The sequence below is a fragment of the Elephas maximus genome, chromosome 9 (genome assembly GCF_024166365.1).
Source record: "Elephas maximus indicus isolate mEleMax1 chromosome 9, mEleMax1 primary haplotype, whole genome shotgun sequence".
Taxonomy (NCBI): domain Eukaryota; kingdom Metazoa; phylum Chordata; class Mammalia; order Proboscidea; family Elephantidae; genus Elephas; species Elephas maximus.
In genome coordinates, this window is record NC_064827.1 from 110,551,554 (window position 1) to 110,573,338 (window position 21,785).

Consider the following 21,785-nt stretch of genomic DNA (forward strand, 5'->3'; position numbering starts at 1 on the left):
TTATCAAAAGAAACTGAGTCAATAATAACATTAATCTATTAAACCCAGTGCCATCGAGTCTATTGGATATGGTTTATTCCGCAGAGGATTCGCGAAATGGGTAGCACCAGGCCACAGGGGGAAAGGTACCCCACTGAGTATTAGCAGTGATTGGCTTTTTATTGACAAAAATGCGGACGCAAAGAAGCTTGTTTCTGATTGGCTTATACAATTTACTATTGAAATGCTGTCAGGATTTTGTTGGTCGACAAAGTCAGAATCTCTTCCGTCAAGGTGTGTGGACTGATTTACGGGAAAGCGTTTTGGTAAAGACAAGTCTTAGGGGAGTTTTCCACCTAACCACGAGTCCATTTTGTCAACCACAAGAATCCATTTTTATTTCATTTAACAACGGAATTAACTAATTGTAGTGAGAAAGTGGAGCCCTGGTGGCACAGTGGTTAAGAGCTATGGCTGCTAACCAAAAGGCCTGCACTTTGAATCCACCAGCCACTCCTTGGAAGCCCTATGGGGCAGTTCTATGTCCTGTAGGGTCGCTATGAGTTGGAATGGACTCGATGGCAACGGGTTTGGTTTTTGGTTTAGTGAGAAAGTTGTTTTTCTTTTCCATTCTCCTTCCATTGCTGATAACTGTCAAGGAGAAAGTCTTGCCTATCTCCCTAACTAGCTAATCTTGTCTTCAGTAGGCAGCAGTATCTAGTTAGAATTTAATACCAAATACCTGATATTTCATGGTATTTGCTTCCATGGGTGTTAAAAATAATAAAAACTCACTGAAATTAGAACATAAGGTTTATTCTGAGCACTTATTCTGTATGCATTGTTGTAGAGTAACAACGGTGTGCTCTAGTTAAAATAAGATCAAGAGAGATTTATTAAAAGGAAGAGCAACTGAACGGGGGATGCACTGAATCTCACAAAGTGAAAGCCAGCCTTCACTGTGCTGGCCTCACATAGCAATATTCATACAGTAAAACCAGGAGCTACACGGTGCAATATTCTGATTGGTTGCCAAGCAATTATGCAACTGGGCAGGGGGACATCTCAAAGCCCTGATTTTGCCAGGGTTAGTTTACAAAGCATATGTGGGTTAGGGGGTTTGTTTTGTGAGGTGTTCCTTTCTGGGAATGTAGAGGTTAGATACGCTGTGTCTATGGGGTCTCCTTGGGAATGAGCTGATGTTTGTATCAAGGCTCTTTCTTAGCTTGGCTACAAAGAAAAACACTTAGATATAAGATTAAGTCTGTATAAAGGTAAACTGTTGCTAAGGCAAAAGCAGAAACAGCAAAATGGAGTTGGGCCCACACCTGAGCTAGCCACTCCAGATTTACCAGGTACCTCAATTTTGGAACCCATGTACAGCATATGGAAACCCTGGTGGCGTAGTAGTTAAGTGCTACAGCTGCTGACCAAGAGGTCGGCAGTTTGAATCTACCAGGTGTTCCTTGGAAACTATGAGGCAGTTCTACTCTGTCCTGAAGGGTTGCTATGAGTTGGAGTCGAATTGACAGCAGTAGGTTTTTTGGCTTGGTACAGCATATTAAAACTAAACCCAAAACCGTTGCCGTTGACTTGATTCCAACTCGTAACAACCCTATAGGACAGAGTAGAACTGTCCCATAGGGTTTCCAGGGAGCGGCTGGTGGATTTGAACTGCTGACCTTTTGGTTAGCAGTCGTAGCTCTTAACCACTGTACTACCAGGGCTCCACAACATATAGGGAGGTCATCTGAATTCCAGAAAAAGCAAATGGCTGGAAGATCGTAGGTACAATGAAACTTATAAAGAGAGGAAAAAAATAGAGAGGAGGAGGGAGAAATACAGAAGATCAACCTTTGGTTAACCTTAACATGATTGATTGAGCCCTGCCTTTCCCCCTTACTGAGATCAACTGATATCACTTTACTTCTGGCCTGGCTGCTAATAACTTGGCCCACTACCCACACTTGACAAAGTGAATCGACACAGTGGCTGTAACAATGGGCTCAAACATAGTAGCGATTGTAAGGATGGCACAGGACCAGGCAGTGTTTCATTCTGTTGTACATGGGGTAGCTATGAGTTAGAACCAACTCGAGGGCACCTAACAACAATAACAACCCACCTGCAGCAAAGAGACTTTTATAGGTTTACATTCGGAGGTAATGGTTTGTTGACTATCCTTTTGTAGCAGGATAAGACAAATTTACATTGTGGTAGAGCAGTTTCTTGGTAGGCTTTTTATGGTTAATATTTGGTTTTGTGGAAAAGAAAAACCTTAAAATCAAAGTAAGATGTCTGTTATTAAATTTTCTCTTCAACTTGGTTCACCCAACAATGGCAAGTGATAATGATTTTTGTTTATGATAGTGAGATAACATTTCCTTTGAAAAATACCTTATGTAAAAAGTAAGTTAATTTAAAGAAAAATAATCAATACAGCCTTTAGGAGACATTTATAAAAGCTGGGACGGTGGTTGCCAAATGCATTCAATTCAGGAAACAGACTGCAGTAAGGCAAGGAGGCAGAAGTTAACTACAGTGATCATATAATATAGTGGTGGCATATATGAGGTCTTTGTTTTTTTTGTTACTAGTAATAGCCAGTATCTATTGATTACATACTAAATGCCAGACTGAGAAAGGCATAGGACTTAACATGCATCATCTCTTTTAATGCTGATGAAAATCCTCTGAGGTAGATGCTGCTGTTAACCCCATTTTAAAGTTAAGTAAACTGAGGCTCAGAGAACATAAATAAGTAGCTCGCCCAAGGTCTCAGAGAAAGGAAGTGATAGAGCTGGATTAGAACACAGGAAACTTAAAGGCCAGGCAATTTGCTTTATTGAAAGAAAGGTAGAGAGAGGTCTATAACAATTCATTATGAATATACCATCTCAAACATGCAAGGTGTTTGTTACGTTTTTGACGTAGGTGTTACGCGTTTGGGGTCCGTACCCTGGAGCAGTGGAGCCAATGAAACGTACTCCAAGTCAGAAAGAAAGTCTATTAGGAGGTGACATGAACGGAAAATCTGACAGCAATGCAGGCTGTCTTTATGGTGCCCCGAAAAGCAATTTCTGCATTAGAGCTCATATATCATTTTGGCAAGGATTACATAATGTTTCCAAACATGTAGTCCACAGATGGCCAGATGTGTATATATCACAACTACAAGAAACTTTTTATTAAACTAAAGATAAACTCTTTAAACGAAAGAGTCCGGACATCTGGACTCTAATCTGTATATTTGTAACAGGCAAAAAAACAAAAAACAAAAAAAAAACTTACAAAAAAACTCTCTGTTAGTGGAACTGGCCTACCAAGTTTACTCTGACCAAGATAAGAAGCAAGAAACAAAGTTGCAGACCAAAATCCCCAGGCAGCATTCGTAGCTGCCATCTTGGAGGCTGAAGGCCATCTCCCAAGAGAAAAAAGAAAAGGAGGGAGACCAAGGCCGCAAGGGCGGAGAAGGCCCTGCACCTCTTTGGAAAGAGTGCAGCTGGTGTAATAAAAAAAGAACATTGAAAGTGAGAGTGTACAAAGTGCCAAGAAAAAACTTACAGGTTACTTAGGGTATCACGGCATTAGTTATGTCAAGCTCTCCATCGTCCATTTTGAACAGGAGAAAACATGTTGCGAGGTATTATGGTCACATAGGTGTAGATAATGAGATTTTCCTGATTTAACTGGACAAGAGTTAGTAGAAAATGGGAAGGAAGAGGATGTATAAAGAAAATGTTTGCATGCATACGAGATGAGTCCTGGAAGTACTCTGTGACTGGTACAAAGGAGATGGAAACAAGTGAACAGGGCATGAATATGTACCGTACAAGTGAAAGAGTAAATGTATTTGATACCCTTGCTGCTCTAAATGTGCTCCACGAATTGGAAGCTATCAGCATCATCTGGTAGTTTGTTAGAAATATAGAATTATTTGAGCCCCACTTTTGACCTACTGAATCAGAACCTGCATTTTGACAAGTCCCCCAGATGATTTGTTTGTACACTTTAAAGTGTGAGAATCACTGTATTATACCGTGGGGGAAAAGTTTTTTTTTTTCTGGCTGTAAAGTGTCGTAATTAGTCCAGGGTACAATAGTAGATTAAATATGATCTGAGACTCTTCAATGATCAAGTTGGGAAAGTAGAAAGGGTCCAAATTGTGGAAGACTTTCAATGTCAGTCCGTGTGTTCAGACCTTATGTGAAGTTTCTTTTTACTATGGTGAAGCTATTTTTTAAGTGATTTAAAATGGCTGGATGGATAGGAAAATTGGAGCTAGCGTTCAGCTATATCCATGTGTCCGCAGTCCATAGCCAAATTGCCTGGTTTCAAATCATGGCTGTTAACTAGCTCTGTTACTCTGCTTTCTGTGGTCCACTTTCCTCCGTGGTAAAATAGCACCCAAGTTTTCTATAATTGCGAGGACTAATTGAGCTAATGTATATTTAGAATAGAGCTTGGCTCATAATAACTCTTCTTAGTAGACTTTTAAACTTTAGTCATGTATAGAATTGTTTTAAAGGAAAAAAAAATTCTTGTTAGCCTCTAATTTTGACAAAAAATATTTTTATGCTATTAAAACAAATTTGCAAATAATAAAACTATAAAACCAATAAAATTTAAACTAACCAAAACAATTCAGACTAACGTCATTACTTGAAACGGACCAAAGATATTTTGTTGAAAGTAAATGGCTGCTAAAAATGAGAATATACAGGTTCTTTTTTGAGTTCTGTATGTTGTTAGGTGCCTTTGAGTTAATTTTCGACTCATAGTGGCCCTGTGTGACAGAGTGGAACTGCCCCATAGGGTTTTCTCGTTTTTTTTTATGGAAGCAGTTCACCAGGTCTTTCTCTTGAGGTGTACTGCTGGTTGGATTCGAATCACCGAACTTTCAGTTAGCAGCTGAGTGCTTAACCGTGTGCCACCAGGGATCCTATCGCTACTAGGGATAGCCTTTAATGTGATGACTTAGTTCTCTTATCACTTTGCTGTACTGAAGTACCTTGAAATCTTCATTCCTATAGCTTGCTATTACATCATTTGGTGTTCCCTTAGCAAGACCGCATCATTAAATATAAATATTGCCTATTTTTTTTTCTCATTAGCTTTCTATATTTAATTATTTTTATGGCATTCAATGATGACAAATGCAAAAGAAGGTGGTGTACCAGGTAATACAGAATATACTTATGCTAATAGTTTAAATTCATTAAAACAAAAACGTTTTTACAGAAGTCTTGGATTTGCACTGTGAAGAATATTGAGTTAGTTTATTCCCTATAGACATAGTATAAGGTCGTAAGCACATGGGATGGTGTAGTGGAATTAAGGATAGAAAAGGAGGGATAGCTATGAGAGGGAGCAGAAAGGATGACAATTGGTCTAGATATAAGGGGAGTAAAAGAGCCAAGGATAACTCCCATGTATGGAGCCTAAGAGATAAAGGGAAGGGTTTTATCATTAATAAAAAAAAAAAACAGGAAAATTTGGAAGAAAGGCTGATTTTTCTTTATTTTTTTTTATTGTACTTCAAGTGAAAGTTTACAAATCAAGTCAGTCTCTCATACAAAAACTTATATATACACCTTGCTCTGTACTCCTAGTTGTTTTCCCTCTAATGAGACAGCACACTCCTCCTCTCCGCCCTGTCTCCCTGTGTGCATTCAGCCAGCTCCTGTCTGCCTTCTCATCTGACCTCCGGACAGGAGCTGCCCACAGAGTCTCATGTGTCTACCTGAGCCAAGAAACTCACTCCTCACCAATATCATTTTCTCTCTTATAGTCCAGTCTAATCCTTGTGTGAAGAGTTAGCTTTGGGAATGGTTCCAGTCTTGGGCTAACAGAAGTCCAGGGACCATGACCTTCGGGGTCCTTCTAGTCTCAGTCAGACCATTAAGTCTGGTCTTTTTAGGAGAATTTGAGGTATGTATCCCACTGTTCTCCTGCTCTATCAGGGATCGTCTGTTGTATTCCCTGTCAGGGCAGTTATTGGTTGTAGCCGGGCACCATCTAGTTCTTCTGGTCTCAGACTAATGTAGCTCTGGTTTACGTGGCCCTTTCTGTATCTTGGGCTCATAATTGTGTCTTTGGTGTTCTTCATTCTCCTTTGCTCCAGGTGGGTTGAGACCAGGTGATGCATTTTAGATGGCTGCTTGCTAGTGTTTAAGACCCCAGGCACCACCCACCAATTTAGGATGCAGAATGTTTCTTAATATGTTATGCCAATTGATCTAGATGTCCCCTGAAACCATGGTCCCCAGACCCACGCCCCTGCTACTCTGGCCTTCGAAGTGTTCGGTTGTATTCAGGAAACTTCTTTGCTTTTGGTTTAGTCCAGTTGTGCTGATCTCTCCTGTATTGTGTGTTGTCTTTCCCTTCACCTAAATTAGTTCTTGTCTACTGTCTTAATTAGTGAATACCCCCTCCCTCCCTCCCCACCCTGTAACTGTCAAAGAATATTTTCTTCTGTGTTTAAACTATTTCTTGAGCTCTTATAATAGTGGTCTCATACAATATTTGTCCTTTTGTAACTGACTAATTTCACTCAACATAATGCCTTCCAGATTCCTCCATGTTATGAGATGTTTTACAGATTCATCTTTGTTCTTTATTGATGCGTAGTAGTATTCCATTGTGAGAATATGCGATAATTTATCCATTCGTCCGTTGATGGGCACCTTGGTTGCTTCCATCTTTTTGCTGTTGTAAACAGTGCTGCAATGAGCACGGATGTGCATATATCTGTTTGTGTGAAGGCTCTTATTTCTCTAGCATATATTCCAAGGAGTGGGATTGCAGGATTGTATGGTAGTTTTATTTCTAGCTTTTTAAGGAAGTTCCAAATTGATTTCCAAAGTGGTTGTACCATTTTACATTCCCACCAGCGGTGTATAAGTGTCGCAGTCTCTCTACAACCTCTCTAACATTTATTATTTTGTGTTTTTTGGATTAATGCCATCCTTGTTGGAGTGAGATGGTATCTCATTGTAGTTTCGATTTGCATTTCTCTAATGGCTAATGATCATGAGCATTTCCTCACACACCTGTTAGCTGCCTGAATGTCTTCTTTGGTGAAGCACCTGTTCATGTCCTTTGCCCATTTTTTAATTGGGTTATTTGTCTTTTTGTAGTTGAGTTTTTACAGTATCATGTAAATTTTAGAGATAAGACGCTGACTGGAATTGTCGTAGCTAAAAATTTTTTCCCAGTTTGTAGGTAATCTTTTTATTCGCTTGGTGGAGTCTTTGGGTGAGTATAAGTGTTTGATTTTTAGGAGCTGCCAGTTATCTTGTTTCTTTTCTGGTGTTTGTGCGTTGTTAGTAATGTTTTGTATACTGTTTATGCCATGTGTTAGTGCTCCTAGTGGTGTCCCTATTTTTTCTTGCATGATCTTTATCGTTTGAGATTTTATATTTAGGTCTTTGATCCATTTTGAGTTAGTTTTTGTGGATGGTGTGAGGTATGGGTCTTGTTTCATTTTTTTGCAGATGTATATCCGGTTATGCCAGTACCATTTGTTAAAGAGAGTGCCTTTTCCCCATTTGACAGACTCTAGGCCTTTGTCAGATATCAGCTGTTCATATGTGGATGGGTATATGTTTGGATTCTCAATTCTGTTCCATTGGTCTATGTATCTGTTGTCGTACCAGTACCAGGCTGTTTTGACTACTGTGGCATTATAATATGTTTTAGAGTCAGGTAGTATGAGGCCTCCCACTTTGTTTTTCTTTTTCAGTAATGGGAAAAGCTGATTTTAGAGGAAAACATATTCGGTGAGATCTAGACATTAGCAAGGAAACCTGGTGGTGCAGTGGTTAAGCTGTCAACTGCTAATTGAAAGATTGGTGGTTCAAACCCACCAGTTGCTCCATGGGAGAAAGATGTGGGAGTGTGCTTTCGTCAAGATTACACCCTTGGAAACCCTGTCAGGCAGTTCTACTTTGTCCTATAGGGGTTGCTATGAGTAGGAATCGACTAGATGGCAATGAGTTTTAGACATTGGTGGTTGACTGGTAGAATTCTTGCCTTCATGTGGGAGACCCAGGTTTGATTCCCAGCCAACGCACCTGTCTCTCCCGTGGTGGTTTGCATGTTGCTATGATGCTGAACAGGTTTTAGCAGAGCTTCCAGAATAGGAATAGGACTAAGAATAGGAAGAGAGGCTTCTGATCTACTCACAAAATCAGCCAGTGAAAACCCCATGAATCACAGCTGTCTTATCTGCAACTGATCATGGGAATGGTGTGGAATTGGGCAGCATTTTATTCCATTGTGCATAGGGTCACTATGGTTTGGGAGCCAACTTGACAGCTAACAACAACAATAACCTTGCAGTAGAAGAAATATGTGGTTAGAGGTGTATTTTAAGAGTTAACAGCATGGAGGAGCTATTGCCTCATGCATGCCTCTGGAATGAGAAAATGCTTTCCTAAGCAGCAGCCAGAGTATAGGGTTTTTGTCTAAGAGGCAAAAAGCAGAGACAGTGGAGGACTCAAGCTGTAAAAGGAGAAACAGGATATGCCGCAGAAACCAAAGAAGGAATGTTTTAAGATAGCTGGAGAGGTCAACAGTGTAGAATGTAGCATAGAGTTTAAGGGGGAAATAAAGGATGCCAGAGAGTAAAATACCATTCAATGAGATTATTAGCTAAAATTTTACTCCTTTTCTTAATTTTAATTGTGCTTTAGGTAAAAGTTTATGGAGCAAATCAATTTCTTATTAAACAGTCAGTACACAAATTGTTTTGTGGCATTGTATGCCAACCTCGCAATGTGTCAACATTCTCCCCTCTTTCCTGTCCCTTCCTGGCCTCCTGCCTTTGCTTGTGGGTTGGTGTGCCCATTAGTCTCGTGTATGTGATTGAACTGCAAAGCATGTTTCTCATGTGTGTTACTGTTGGCCCTGTAACCTGTCTGTCTTTGGCTGGAGGGTGAACCTCAGGAGTGACTTAAGTACTGATGTAAAAGGGTGTCTGGGGGCCATATTCTTGAGGTTTCTCCAGTCTCCGTCAGACCAGCAAGCCTGGTCTTTTTTTTGGTGAACTTGAATTTTGTTGTGTGTTTTCTGCTGCTCTGTTCAGGGCCCTCTATTGTGATCCCTGCCAGAGCAGTCAGGGGTGGTAACTGGGCATGATCTAGGCATTCTGGGCTCAGTATGGTGGAGGCTGTGGCAGTTGTGGTCCATTAGTCCTTTGGACTAATCTGTTCTTTGTGTCTTTGGTTTTCTTCATTCCGCTTTGCCCTAGCCAAGATGGGACCAGTAGATGTACCTTAGATGGCCGCTTGCAGGTTTTCAAGACCCCAAACTCTACTCACCACGTTTGGATGTACAGCATTTTCTTTATAGACTATGTTACGACAATTGAGCTAGATGTCTCCCGAGCCTTCAGCCCAGTAATTCAGTCCCTCAGGGCATTTGGATGTGTCTGTGAAGCTATTATGACTTTGCCCTCGTTAAGTTGTGCTGGCCTCTCCAGTATTGTGTACAGTCTTACTCTTCACTGAAGTTACCACTTATCTACTATCTAGGTAGTGTTTTTCCTTCCCTTTCTCTCTCCTCCCTTGTAACCATCAAAGATTGTTTAGTTCTGTGTGTAAAACTTTTCATGAGTTTTTATAATAGTGGTCTCATACAGTATTTCTCCTTTTGTGATTGACTTATTACACTCAGCATAATGCCCTCCAGATTCATCCATGTTGTGAGATATTTCATAGATTCATCATTGTTCTTTATTGTTGTGTAGTATTCCATTGTATGTATGTACCATAGTTTATCCATTCATCTTTTGACGGACACTTTGTTGTTTCCATCTTCTTGCTGTTGTGAATAATGGAGCAATAAACATGGCTGTGCATATGTCTATTTGTGTGACTGCTCTTATTTCTCTAGGATATGTTCCTAGGAGTGGGTTTGGTAGATATTTTTAGCTTTTTAAGGAAGCACCATATCGTTTTCCAAAATTGTTTTACCATTTGGCATTCTCACCAGCAGTGCACAAGAGTTCCAATTTCCCCACGTCCTCTCCAAAATCTGTTACTTCCTGTTTTTTTGATTTGTGTCAGTAATGTCGGGGTGAGATGGTATCTCATTGTAGTTTTGATATGCATTTGTCTAATGGCTAGTGATCCCCAGCATCTCTTCATGTGTCTGTTAGCCGCCTGAATGTCTTCTTTGATGAAGTGTCTGTTCTTATCCTTTGCCCATTTTTTAATTGGGTTGTCTTTTTATTGTAGAGGTGTTGGATTTTCCTATATATTTTAGAGATTAGACCTTGTCGGTTATGTCATAGCCAAATTTTTTCCCCCAGTTTGTAAGTTCTTTTTTTATTCTTTCGATGAGCATTAAAAAAATAAAATTGCCGTCAAATCGACTCTGACTTATAGCGACCCTATATGATAGAGTGAAACTGCCTCATAGGGTTTCCAAGAAGTGGCCAGTGGATTTGAACTGCTGCCCTTTTGGTTAACTAGCTTAACTAGTGTGTCATAAGCGTTTCATTTTTAGAAGATCCCATCTATCTAGCTTATCTTCTCGTGTTTGTGTATTGCTGATTATGGTTTATATCCTGTTTCTGCTGTATATTCGGGCCCCTAGTGTTGACCCTATTTTTTCTTCTGTGACCTCTTTAGTTTTTGTTTTTAATATTTAGGTCTTTGCTCCATTTTGAATTAGTTTTTGTGTACAGTGTGAGATATGGGTGCTGTTTCATTTTTTTTACAGATGGACATCCAGTTTTGCCAGGACCATTTGTTGAATAGACTGCTCTTCCCCCATTCAATAGCCTTTGGTCCTTTGTTGAAGACCAGCTGTCCATAGGTAGATGGATTTACATCTGAATTCTTGATTCTGTTCCATTGGTCAATGTGTCTGTTGTTGCACCAGTACCAGGCTGTTTTGACTATTGTAGCTGTATAGTAGGTTCTGAGGTCAGTTAGTGCAAGGCATCCTACTTTGTTCTTCTTCAATAATGCTTTACTTATGTGGGGCCTCTTTCCTTTCCATATAAAGTTAACGATTAGTTTTTCTATCTCGTTAAAGTATTCAGTTGGAATTTGGATGGCAATTGCATTGTATTTGTAGATTGCTTTGGGTAGAATTGACATTTTCACAATGTTGAGTGTACCTATCCATGAGCATGGTATGTTTTTCCATTTATGTAGGTCTCTTGGTTTCTTACAGTAGTGTTTTGTAGTTTTCTTTGTATAGGTCTTTTATGACCTAGTTAGATTTATTCCTAAGTCTTTTATTTTTTTGGGGGGCTGTCATAAATGATCTTGCTTTCCTGATTTCCTTTTCTTAGTTCTCTTTGTTGGTGTATAGGAATCCAATGGATTTTCGTATGTTTATCACATATCTTGCTACTTTGTTGACTGTTTCTATTAGTTCCAGTAGTTTTCTTGGAGAGTCTTTAGGGTTCTTTATGTATAGTATCATATCATCCACAAATAGGGACAGTATTACGTCTTCCTTACCAATTTCGATGCCCTGTATTTCTTTTTCTTGTCTTATTCCTCTAGCTAGGCATTCCACACAATGTTAAATAGGAGTAGGATAAAGGGCGTCCTTGTCTTGTTCTTGTTCTCAGGGGGAATGTTTTCAGCCTCTCTGTTGAGAATGATGTTGGCTGTCGGTTTTGTATAGATGCCCTTCATTACACTGGGAAATTTCCCTTCTAGTCCTATTATATTGAGAGTTTTTATCAGAAATGGGAATTGGACTTTACTGAATGCATTTTCTGCTTTAATTGAGATGATTACGTACTTCTTTTATTTTACTTATGTGGTAGATTGCATTGATTGATTTTCTAATGTTGAACCATCCTTGCGTACCTGGTATGAATCCCACTTGGTCATGGTGTATTTACTTATTTTTATATGATGCTCAATCTATTGCCTAGAATTTTGTTGAGAATTTTTGCATCTATATTCATGGGGGATGTTGGTCTGTAATTTTCTTTTTTTGTGGTGTCTTTGCCTCATTTTGTTATCAGGGTTATGCTGGCATCGTAGAATGCATTTGGAAGTATTCCTTCCTTTTCTATGTTCTGAAATAATTTGCATAGTACTAGTGTAAGCTCTTCTCTGAATGGTTGGTAGAATTCTCCATCTGGTCCAGGAATTTTTTTCTTGGGAGTTTTTTTTTTTACCTTTTAATTTCTTCTCTTCTATTGGTCTTTTCAGATTTTCTACCTCAGTTTGTGTTACTTTAGGTAGGTAGTGTGTTTGTAGAAATTTTTCCATTTCCTCTAGGTTTTCATATTTGTTGGAGTACAGTTTTTCATAGTACTCTGTTATGATCATTTTTATTTCAGTTGGATCTGTTGTAATGTCCCCCATTTCGTTTCTTATTTGGGTTATTTACTTCCTCTCCTGTTCTTCTTTTGTCGATTTGGCCAACGGTTCTTTCAAATAATCAACTTTTGGGCCTGTTGATTCTTTTATTGTTTTTCTGTTCTCTAATTTATTTCTGCTCTGATCTTTATTATCTCCTTTCTTCCGGTGGTTTTGGGCTTCTTTTGCGGTTCTCTTTCTATTTGTTTGAGTTGTAGGGCTAATGTTTTGATTTTGTTCTTTTCTTCTTTTTTGATGTGTGCACCTATTACTGTAAATTGACTTCTGAGTATGGCCTTTGCTGCGTCCCAAAGGTTTTGGTATGATGTGTTTTCATTCTAGAAATTTTTTTATTCTCTTTGATTTCTTCTACTACCCAGTGGTTTTTAAGCAAGGTGTAATTCAGTTTCCATGTCTTTTATTCTTTTTCCTTCCTCTTGTTATTTTTTACCTTTATGGCTTTGTGATCAGGGATGTTGTCTGTGTTATATTGTGCTGTCCATTTCTGAAATTTAATTTATTTTTTGGATTTCTAATTGTAATTTTTGTATGATTTCTAGTTGTTTTTTTATTTTGACATTTTGTTCTTATATTATTTTGTTGAATTCTTCTCTTGCTTTGCACATGTTTTCCTTGATTTTGGCTGTGTTTTGGTTGGATTTGTCAGTATTTTCCATGATTTTGTCTGCGTTTTCCTTGATCTCTTTCCTAATGTCTTGGGGAGGCCTGAATATTAGACTTTTGAGTTCCCTATCAGGTCGTTCCAGTGCCTTTTCTTCTGCCAGAAGGTCAACTGGTACTATATTCTGGTCGCTTACTGGAGCCATCTTTTCTTTTTCATTTTTCTTTTTTAATTTTTATTGTTCTTTAAAAGAAAGTTTACAAATCAAGTCAGCCTCTCATACAAAAATATATATACATCTTGCTATGTACTCTTAGTTGCTCTCGCCCTAATGAGACAGCATACTGCTTCTCTCCACCCTGTATTCTCCGTGTCCATTCAGCCAGTTTCTCTCCCACCCGCCCCTCCCCGCCTTCTCTTCTCCCTTCCAGAAAGGAGCCCACATAGTCTCATGTGTATCCTTGATCCAAGAAACTCACTCCTCACCTGTATCATTTTCTATCTTATAGTCCAGTCCAATCCCTGTCTGAAGCGTTGGGTTTGGAAATGGTTCCTGTCTTGGGCTAACAGAAGGTCTGGAGACCTTGTCTTCTGGGGTCCTTCTAGTCTCAGTCAGATCATTAAGTCTGGCCTTTCTATGAGAATTTGAGGTCTGTATCTCACTGTTCTCTTGCTCCATCAGGGATTGTGTGCTGTGTTCCCTGTCAGGGCAGTCATTGGTTGTAGCTGGTCACCATCTAGTTCTTCTAGCCTCAGACTGATGTAGTCTCTGATTTATGTGGCCCTTTCTGTCTCTTAGGCTCATAATTACCTTGTGTCTTTGGTGTTCTTCATCCTTTTTTAAAAAAATATGTTTTGTTTTTATAGACAAAACATATATTTTAAAAAAATATGTCTGTGTGTCCGTTCTGTACCTCTGTCTCTTCTTGGGAATTCTGTAGAGTTACCTTCTGGGTGTGGGGTTGTTGGTTTTATTCCAAGATGGCCACACTGAGTCATGCCATTTGGCTGGGAACCTCCATCCCATATCTCTGTTCCTTACCCATTTTCTGTTAGTTTCTTCTTCTCCTCAGTGACTTCTAACCTAATACTTCATCCCCTCATTTAAGGTTCAGGGTTCCAGGATTGACATCCGTATCTGTTTTACTTGGTGTTTTGGGTCTTTGTTGCAGTGGGGTGGCTTAGTGTGTCTGACTAGTCTGCCATCTTGGCTTTGCCCCTCAATTTTACTCTTCTTTAAAAGAAAAATAGAAATACATGTTTTCCATGAAGAATATCTGGCTATAGTGTTTAATTTTTAATTCCTATGGAATTTTTGCCCTCTTTTTTTTTTTATATTTTTAGATTTCATGAGAAAACTTCTTACTATCAAGTGCTTTATGATATTTATTCATATTAGAAATTAAAGTTACTTAATTGAGTTTTATTTTTAATTTCAAAACATCTTTTAAAATAATTTGAGATATCTTGTGATATCAGACATTTAGGTTGGAAATTCCTGGATTCGAACTGACATTTTAATTTTGCGAACTACTCTGGTTATGATTTATTTTAAAGGTGTCTCTACCGTGTAGAAATATGTTAGAATTATTTGGGTACATTTGTATTATGCTGAAATTAAAGTTTACTGTGTTAGTAGCCACACTGGTTTTGAGGAAATCCTTATGAAGTTTTAATGGGAAGAGAGTAAGAGGGACGAAATGAGAATGGTTCGAAGAAAATAGGGTATATCAGGTAAAACACTTAGTGGTTTCCTCATTTGAGTGATTATTTCTGATATTTGCTTTCTAGAAAATCATTTAAAAATATATACCAATCAGAATCTGAACGATTGGAGTCTTCAAAAGATCTGAGGAGACAGCTTGGACATTTAGAATCAGAACTTTCACTTCTAAGTACACTTACGGGCATCAGCATAAGAAAGTACTCCAAGAAAACAGAGGACTTGACAAGCACTGTGATGACAGAAAAAAGTAAGCACTGATTTTAACCTAGAAATGTTATTGAAGTTTACATTATTTTGCTTAGGAATTTGGTTGTCATAATGTTGAATTAAAATTCTGTAAGGTAACTATTTGTAAGTATTGTTGTGATAAACTTGCTTAGCCAGATGTCTTTTGAACATCACAGTGTGTGCAGTACTCTTAAAAGCTGTTTGAGGCAGATATTAAAGAAGATACAGTCACAGTTATCAAGTAACTTAGCAGTCAAATAACAGAGGTGAGTAAGGACAGCAACAGCATCTTACAGGTCATTCCCTTAGTAAGATAAAAGCTGCTGGCTGCACATCTACAGTGCTCTCTACTCCTAAATCTCTTGATCTATGGCCAAGATCAATGTTTCAGTGTCTGGGCCTTTTTCCAGAAGGAGAATTTCTGGTTCCAGTCACTGAGTTTTATTGCCCAGGCTTTGTGATGCACTAACAGGTAAGAGGAAGTTAATTCAGCAGTACAACTGGGTGTCAGAAACTTTGGAACTGGTTCCTGACTTTTCCACTGCCATAACCTTAATGAGTAACCCTCAGAAGGGGTTGGGCAGTTCAACTAAGGGGAACTGAAAGGATAATTTTGCAAATCAGAATCAGCATAAAGCTGATTCCTATGAGGTAGAGGTCAAGTATATCTCAGCTTTCCATTTTCTACATCATTTCTGACTCTAGCTTTTCCTCCCATGGTACTCTTTTTCTTTACTGGGTTTGATAATTTGCTGTCACATTTCACAGAGCTCATAGACTATACTCAGGTTATGTGGTTTATTAGGATAGTAACAGGATATAACCAGGCAAGATATAACTAGAGATAACAGGCAGCATCAGTAAAAGGTACAGAGGTAAAATCTGGAAAGATCCCCGAAACAGAGGGCATGTCCCTCCCTTCTGCAGTCAAGACAGCTCTTGGCCAGGACAGCCCTTGGAGTAGAAACCTCCTGCTGGTGCAGCACTCAGAGCAGAAATGTTCCCTGGCTTCTCCTGGCTGCTACCTCACGTATCTGGGCCAGGTTCCACCTCTTCTCGTGGCGGATGTCTCTTCCTGTTCATGTTACTGTCAGCTGGTACAGCTCCTTAAGAGCACAGCTCCAATCGCATTGATTAAGGATAAGGATACACAGTTGCTTATGGTAAATGCTGTCAAAAAGTTGTACACCTGTAAAAAGTTGAATTGGCAAAAGTTGTGTGACAAATATATTTACAACAATGGCCAAAAAAAAAAAAAGCTACTGAGGCTGCTTATGTACAACCAAATTCTCTTTTTCTGTTTTTCAGATTGGATAATTTCTCTTGATCTGTCGTCTTTAAGTTCACTGACTCTTTCTTCTGCCTTCTCACATCTGCTGTTGAACCACTGTATAGAAATTTTTATTTCAGGTTGTGGTACAGTGAATTATTAATATGGCCCTTCTAGCCATAGTCTTTGTGATTCCCATGTAATGATTGGATGGGACATGCAAATACAGTGTTTGTGTCCCACCAAGGGGATTGGACAGCCTGTTAAGAATGCAGATAAGGTGCATCGACCCCTGTGTGGGTGGGGCCATGCAAATAAAGGGAATGGAACCCTAATGAGGGAATTGGTCAGTTTTACCATCCCGCTAGGCTTAAAAGAGAGCCAGTCTCAGAGCAGAAGCGGACCTAATTACCACCAGGCAGAAGAGACAGGAGTGGAGCATGCCATTAGGACCTGGGACCCCTGTGTCAAAAACCTCCCAGACCAGGAGACACAGCGAGAGGGCTGTAACGTTGGAGATGGTGGGAAGAAGCTACAGAGACATGGCAGCAGCAGAGGTAGCAGAACGAGGAGACCAGTGGGAGACAGTGCAGTGGGCTTCCTGGCTCACAGAGTGAGAGAGCTGAGCACCTTTGGGCCAAGGCTTACTGGTGGAGTGGAGTACCTCCAGGTACTTATTGCTGGAGCTAAAGTGCTTTGTAACACTTGCCTGAGCAGGCGGAGGTTAAGGGGCTCAGGGCCAGAGAGAGGACTGCCTGCGAGCATGGCTGAGAAGAAGCTGTCCTGATTGAAAAACTGTATTCTGTAATTTCCCTAATAAACCCCATAACTATGAGTATTGTCTATAAGTTTTGTGTGGCCATTGTAACGAATTATCCAACCCAGCAGAGAAGTAGAGAGTGCCGTGGGAGGGACGGCTGGTGTTGGTGTCAGAATTGGTAAAAAGTTTAGAGAGAAGGAGATATGTCTGACCTCTACTTCATAGGAATCAGTTTGGGGCTGATGTTGATAATGAGCCTCCTCCCTCCATTGTGAAGGTAAACGAAGAGGTCAGATGCCCCTGCCTCCACCGTTTACAGTTGGTACCATGCCATTCTTACACAGATATTGTACTTTTCAACTCCAGATTTTAATTTGGTTCTTTTAAATAATTTCTGTTTCTTGAGATTCTTTATTCACTAAGTCATTTTCTTTGTACTTTAAATGATTTCATCATGGTTTTCTTTCTTCTTTGAATATATTTGTAACCTACTTTGAAGTATTTTTTCTGTGAAGTATTTTTTTTCTAAATATAGGTTGCACTTTCTATGTATGTCTGGTGAAATGAGTTCCTCTATGTGACGTTTTACCTTGGTTCTTTGGAAAAACAACTTGAGAGGTTTTTCCCCTAAGCCCTGAGGAGTTAGATACCTTTGCCCTAGTTTTCAACCCAGAGGGTTTGTTACACTTCTTGGGTAATCTGTAAACAGTTTGGTACTTTTCATCTGGTCCTGCGCTGTAGCCTGCCCTTGGCCCTTGCAGGGATTGGTCAATATACTATGCAAACGATGTGACTATGGAGTATGCAAATATATGACTACAGCCTACTATGCAAATGAAGTTTGTTGCCCCTCCCTGGGAGGGGCCATGCCTTGAAATTGATGAGAAGTTGTATATATGTGCAGCCAATCCCACAGAGATTTTCCAGACAGAAAGAAGCAGGAAGACAGGAAGCAGACAGAAGCAGAAGAAACAGAGAAAGGAAGCAAGGAAGCTCCTAAAAGAACTATAACACGGATCAAGGGCTGTATCACTGAAGATAGCAGCAGGCCTGGAAGGGGCCCAGCGACATAGCATGCTAATTCTTATTTTTCATTTTGAGAATTGTTCTTGGCTTTGTTCAGGTGTTTGTTTGCATAGTAAGTTCCCCGGATTAAATGTGTGAGGTCTTTTTCCCTCACCATGTGTGTCTAATGATGTCTCTGCTCAGTTTTTTTCTTTTTTTTTTTGTCTGTTGAGTTGCCCGTGTCTGCATAACTTAGCATATAGCCAAAGTTGGGCAGAGGTTGTGCTGAAACACCGTTGGTGGATCTGGTGGCCTGGGTAGCGCATTCAGACCGTAAGCCACTTTCAAGTCAACCTTTGCTTTAACTTTGTACCAGCTGCATTTGGGTTTCCTCTGCACGTGTGCGTCGTCTCTGTTGACCAGGGATGTGTGGGTGGCTTGGACCCCAATACCTTATCTAGAAGGTGAGAGGAATGAAGCGTGGCTGAAGCTGTAATTAGTAAAGAAGCAGTAGCCACTCATATTACCTTGAAGAGGGGGTTATTGGTATTGTAATTTTTGCATTTTGCACTGTGGCCTTGTTTTTGCCTGAGCTTAGAAAAGATTATGCAGTGGTCCTGAGTTTTTTGTGTCACGTAATCATGGTTAGAGTGACCTTGTCTTGTGGTGCTCTGGGAGATTGTTTATGTTCCCCAGGATGACGCCATGGCCTGCTCATGAAAATGAGGCCAGCACCTAACAACACTGTGGCGGAACTGTTAGCTTCAGGCCAGGTTAAGATGTCAAGGGCTGCTTTTCTTTGCTCAGCATACCGTTTTGGCCAAGGGTGGACGTAATCAGTCCATGAGATATTAAACCATGATGTTTGTATTTTCATCACTAGGGTGCTTTTGCTTGTCATGATCAGGAGGATGTCCTGAGAATATCGTTTGTAGTTGGACTAGGATTAATTCCTTCTTTTGTTTTGTAGGATGAGTTGTTGAATCATCTGACGCATACAATAGCGTTTCAGACTGTGGACAGGATACAGTGGCCAACTGCAATGCAGGCAGTGCCCAGAAAGAAATGATAATTTGTTTATTAAAACCCAGACATTGAAAGTACATTCTAGAATCCAGCTTAGTCTATTTTAGGCAGTCAAGTGGCTTTTGCTTTAGCTTAGATAGATAGTTCCGGTCAAGTCGACTCTGACTTATGGTGACCCTATGTACAGAATGAATCGTTGCTGGGTCCTGTGTCATCCTTATGATTGCCGGCATTTTGGAGCCCATCATTGCAGTACTGTGCCAATCCATCTCACCAAGCATCTCCCTTGCCTTCGTTGGCCCTGTACTTCACCAAACATGCTGTCTTTATCTAGCAGTTGATCCCTTCTAATGACATGTCCCGAGGAAGTCAGACAATGCTCTGTTGTGATGCATAGGTTTTCATTGGCTAATTTTTGGAAGTAAATTTCCAGGCCTTTCTTCCTACTCTGTCTGGAAGCTCTATTGAAACCTGTCCACCAGTGTGAGCCTGCTGGTATTTGAACTATCAATAGCATAGCTTCTAGCATCACAACAAGATGCAAGCTACCACAGTATGACGGACTGAAAGATGGGTGGTAGTTCTATAGCTTAACCACAGATTATTCAGCTTGTCCTATAGTTACAGCAAGAAGTGCTTCCTACAAAACAAATGTAGGAGAAATTTACTCCATGGCTTACCTAAGAAGAAATTGAAGGTCATTTGTCTATAACATGAGTGAAGTTAAACAATTTTTGCAAAGAAGGCTGGAGTGTCTCTGAAGAGAAGAAATTATTATAGTAAGGATGGCCTCAATATTAGTTCTCATTCCTGAAGGGCTAGATTTTGCTGCAGGTTGTGATGAATTCACGAGAAGCATTTTGTTGATGTAGGATCACCATTCAATTTTTGTGAGACTGAAGATTGGATTTATGATATAAAACCAGCAAAACCAAACCCGTTGCCGTGGAGTTGATTCCAATTTATAGTGACCCTATAAAGGAACTTTAAATACCAGAAAAAGCCTTCCTTCTGTATCGTTTAATTATTAATTTATTATTAGCCCTTTTTTTTTAGCAATCAGTTAAATTCAGAGCAGTGTCTGTGGTCTGAGACACATCTGACCTGTGTGTTTTGGATGGTCTCTAAGCTAAGAATGATCTTTATGTTTTTGTTTTTACTGTTTTTTATTTCGGTGGCATTAGTTACATTCGCAGTGTTATGTGACCACCACCACTCTCTATTCCAAAACTTTTTCATCATCCCAAACAAAAGCTCTATACCCATTATGCAGTAACTTCCCATTCCACCCTACTACCAGCCCTGGGAACCAGTAATTTACTTTCTGTCTGTATGAATTTACCTATCTAGATACTTCATGTCAATAAAATCATATAATATTTGTCCATTTGTGTCTGACTTATTTCACTTAGCATAATGTTTTCGAGGTTATCCATGTTATAACATGTATTACAATGTTATTTTTTTCTTTATGGTTGAAAAATACACCATTGTGAGTATATACCAGTCTGTTTATCCACTCATCTGTGATGGATACTTAGTTTGTTTCCACCTTTTGATTATTGTGAATTATGCTGTGAACACTGGTGTGCAAGTATTTATTTGAATCCCTGTTTTCTGTTTTTTTGAGTATGTACATAGGAGTGGAATTACTAGGTCATATAATTCTGGAGCCCTGGTGGCACAGCGGTTAAGAGCTCGGCTGCTAACCAAACGGTTGGCAGTTCAAATCCACCAGCCACTCTTTGGAAACCCTATGGGACAGTTCTACTCTGTCTTAAAGCGTGGCTGTGCGTTGGAATTGACTTGTCAGCAATAGGTTTGTTATTGGGATTTTTATGGCAATTCTGTGTTTAACTTTTTGAGGAACCCCCAAACCATTTATTTTATTTTTATTGTACTTTAAGTGAAAGTTCACAAATCAAGTCAGTCTCTCATACAAAAATTTGTATACACCTTGATACGTACTCCTGGTTGCTTTCTGCCTAATGAGACAGCACACTCCTCTCCACCCTGTATTCCCCGTCCATTCAGCCAGCTTCTGTCCCCCTCTGCCTTCTCATCTGCCCTCCAGACAGAAGCTGCCCACATAGTCTCATGTGTCCACTTAAGCCAAGAAGCTCACTCCTCACCAGTATCATTTTCTATCCCATAGTCCGGTCCAATCCCTGTCTGAAGAGTTGGCTTTGGAAATGGTTCCAGTCTTGGGCCAACAGAAGGTCTGGGGACCATGACCTCTGGGGTCCCTCCAGTCTCAGTCAGACCATTAACTCTGGTCTTTTTAGGAGAATTTGAGGTCTGCATCCCACTGCTCTCCTGCTCCATCAGGGATTCTCTGTTGTGTTCCTTGTCAGGGCAGTTTTCAGTTGTAGCTGGGCACCGTCTAGTTCCTCTGGTCTCAGACTGATGTAGTCTCTGGTTTATGTGGCCCTTTCTGTCTCTTAGGCTCGTAATTACCTTGTGTCTTTGGTGTTCTTCCTTCTCCTTTGCTTCAGGTGGGTTGAGACCAATTGATGCATCTTCGATGGCCACTTGCTAGCGTTTAAGACCCCAAACACCACTTACCAAAGTGGGACACAGAATGTTTTCTTAATAGGTTTTATTATGCCAGTTGACCTAGATGTCCCCTGAAGCCATGGTCCCCAAACTCCACCCCACTACACTGGCCTTCGAAGCAGTTTATTCAGGAAACTTCTTTGCTTTTGGTTAGTCCAGTTGTGCTGATCTCTCCTGTACTGTGTGTTGTCTTTCCCTTCACCTAAAATAGTTCTTGGCTACTAACTAATTAGTGAATACCCCTCTCCCTCCCTCCCTCCCTCCCTCCCCATGCT

General features: G+C 40.0%; 1 protein-coding gene across 2 annotated transcripts in view; it reads left to right on the top strand.

Moving 5' to 3' along the window:
* The window catches only part of CENPP (centromere protein P), a 381,210-nt gene that overhangs the window by 944 nt on the left and 358,481 nt on the right, over positions 1 to 21,785 (top strand). Inside the window, exon 2 of one of the 2 annotated variants that reach the window (XM_049896128.1) lies at positions 14,731 to 14,912. The exons of the other annotated variant lie outside the window; for it this stretch is intronic. Coding sequence (XP_049752085.1) covers positions 14,731 to 14,912 — 182 coding nt within the window. The remainder of the gene's footprint in view (positions 1 to 14,730; positions 14,913 to 21,785) is intronic. 2 annotated transcript variants of the gene reach the window in all.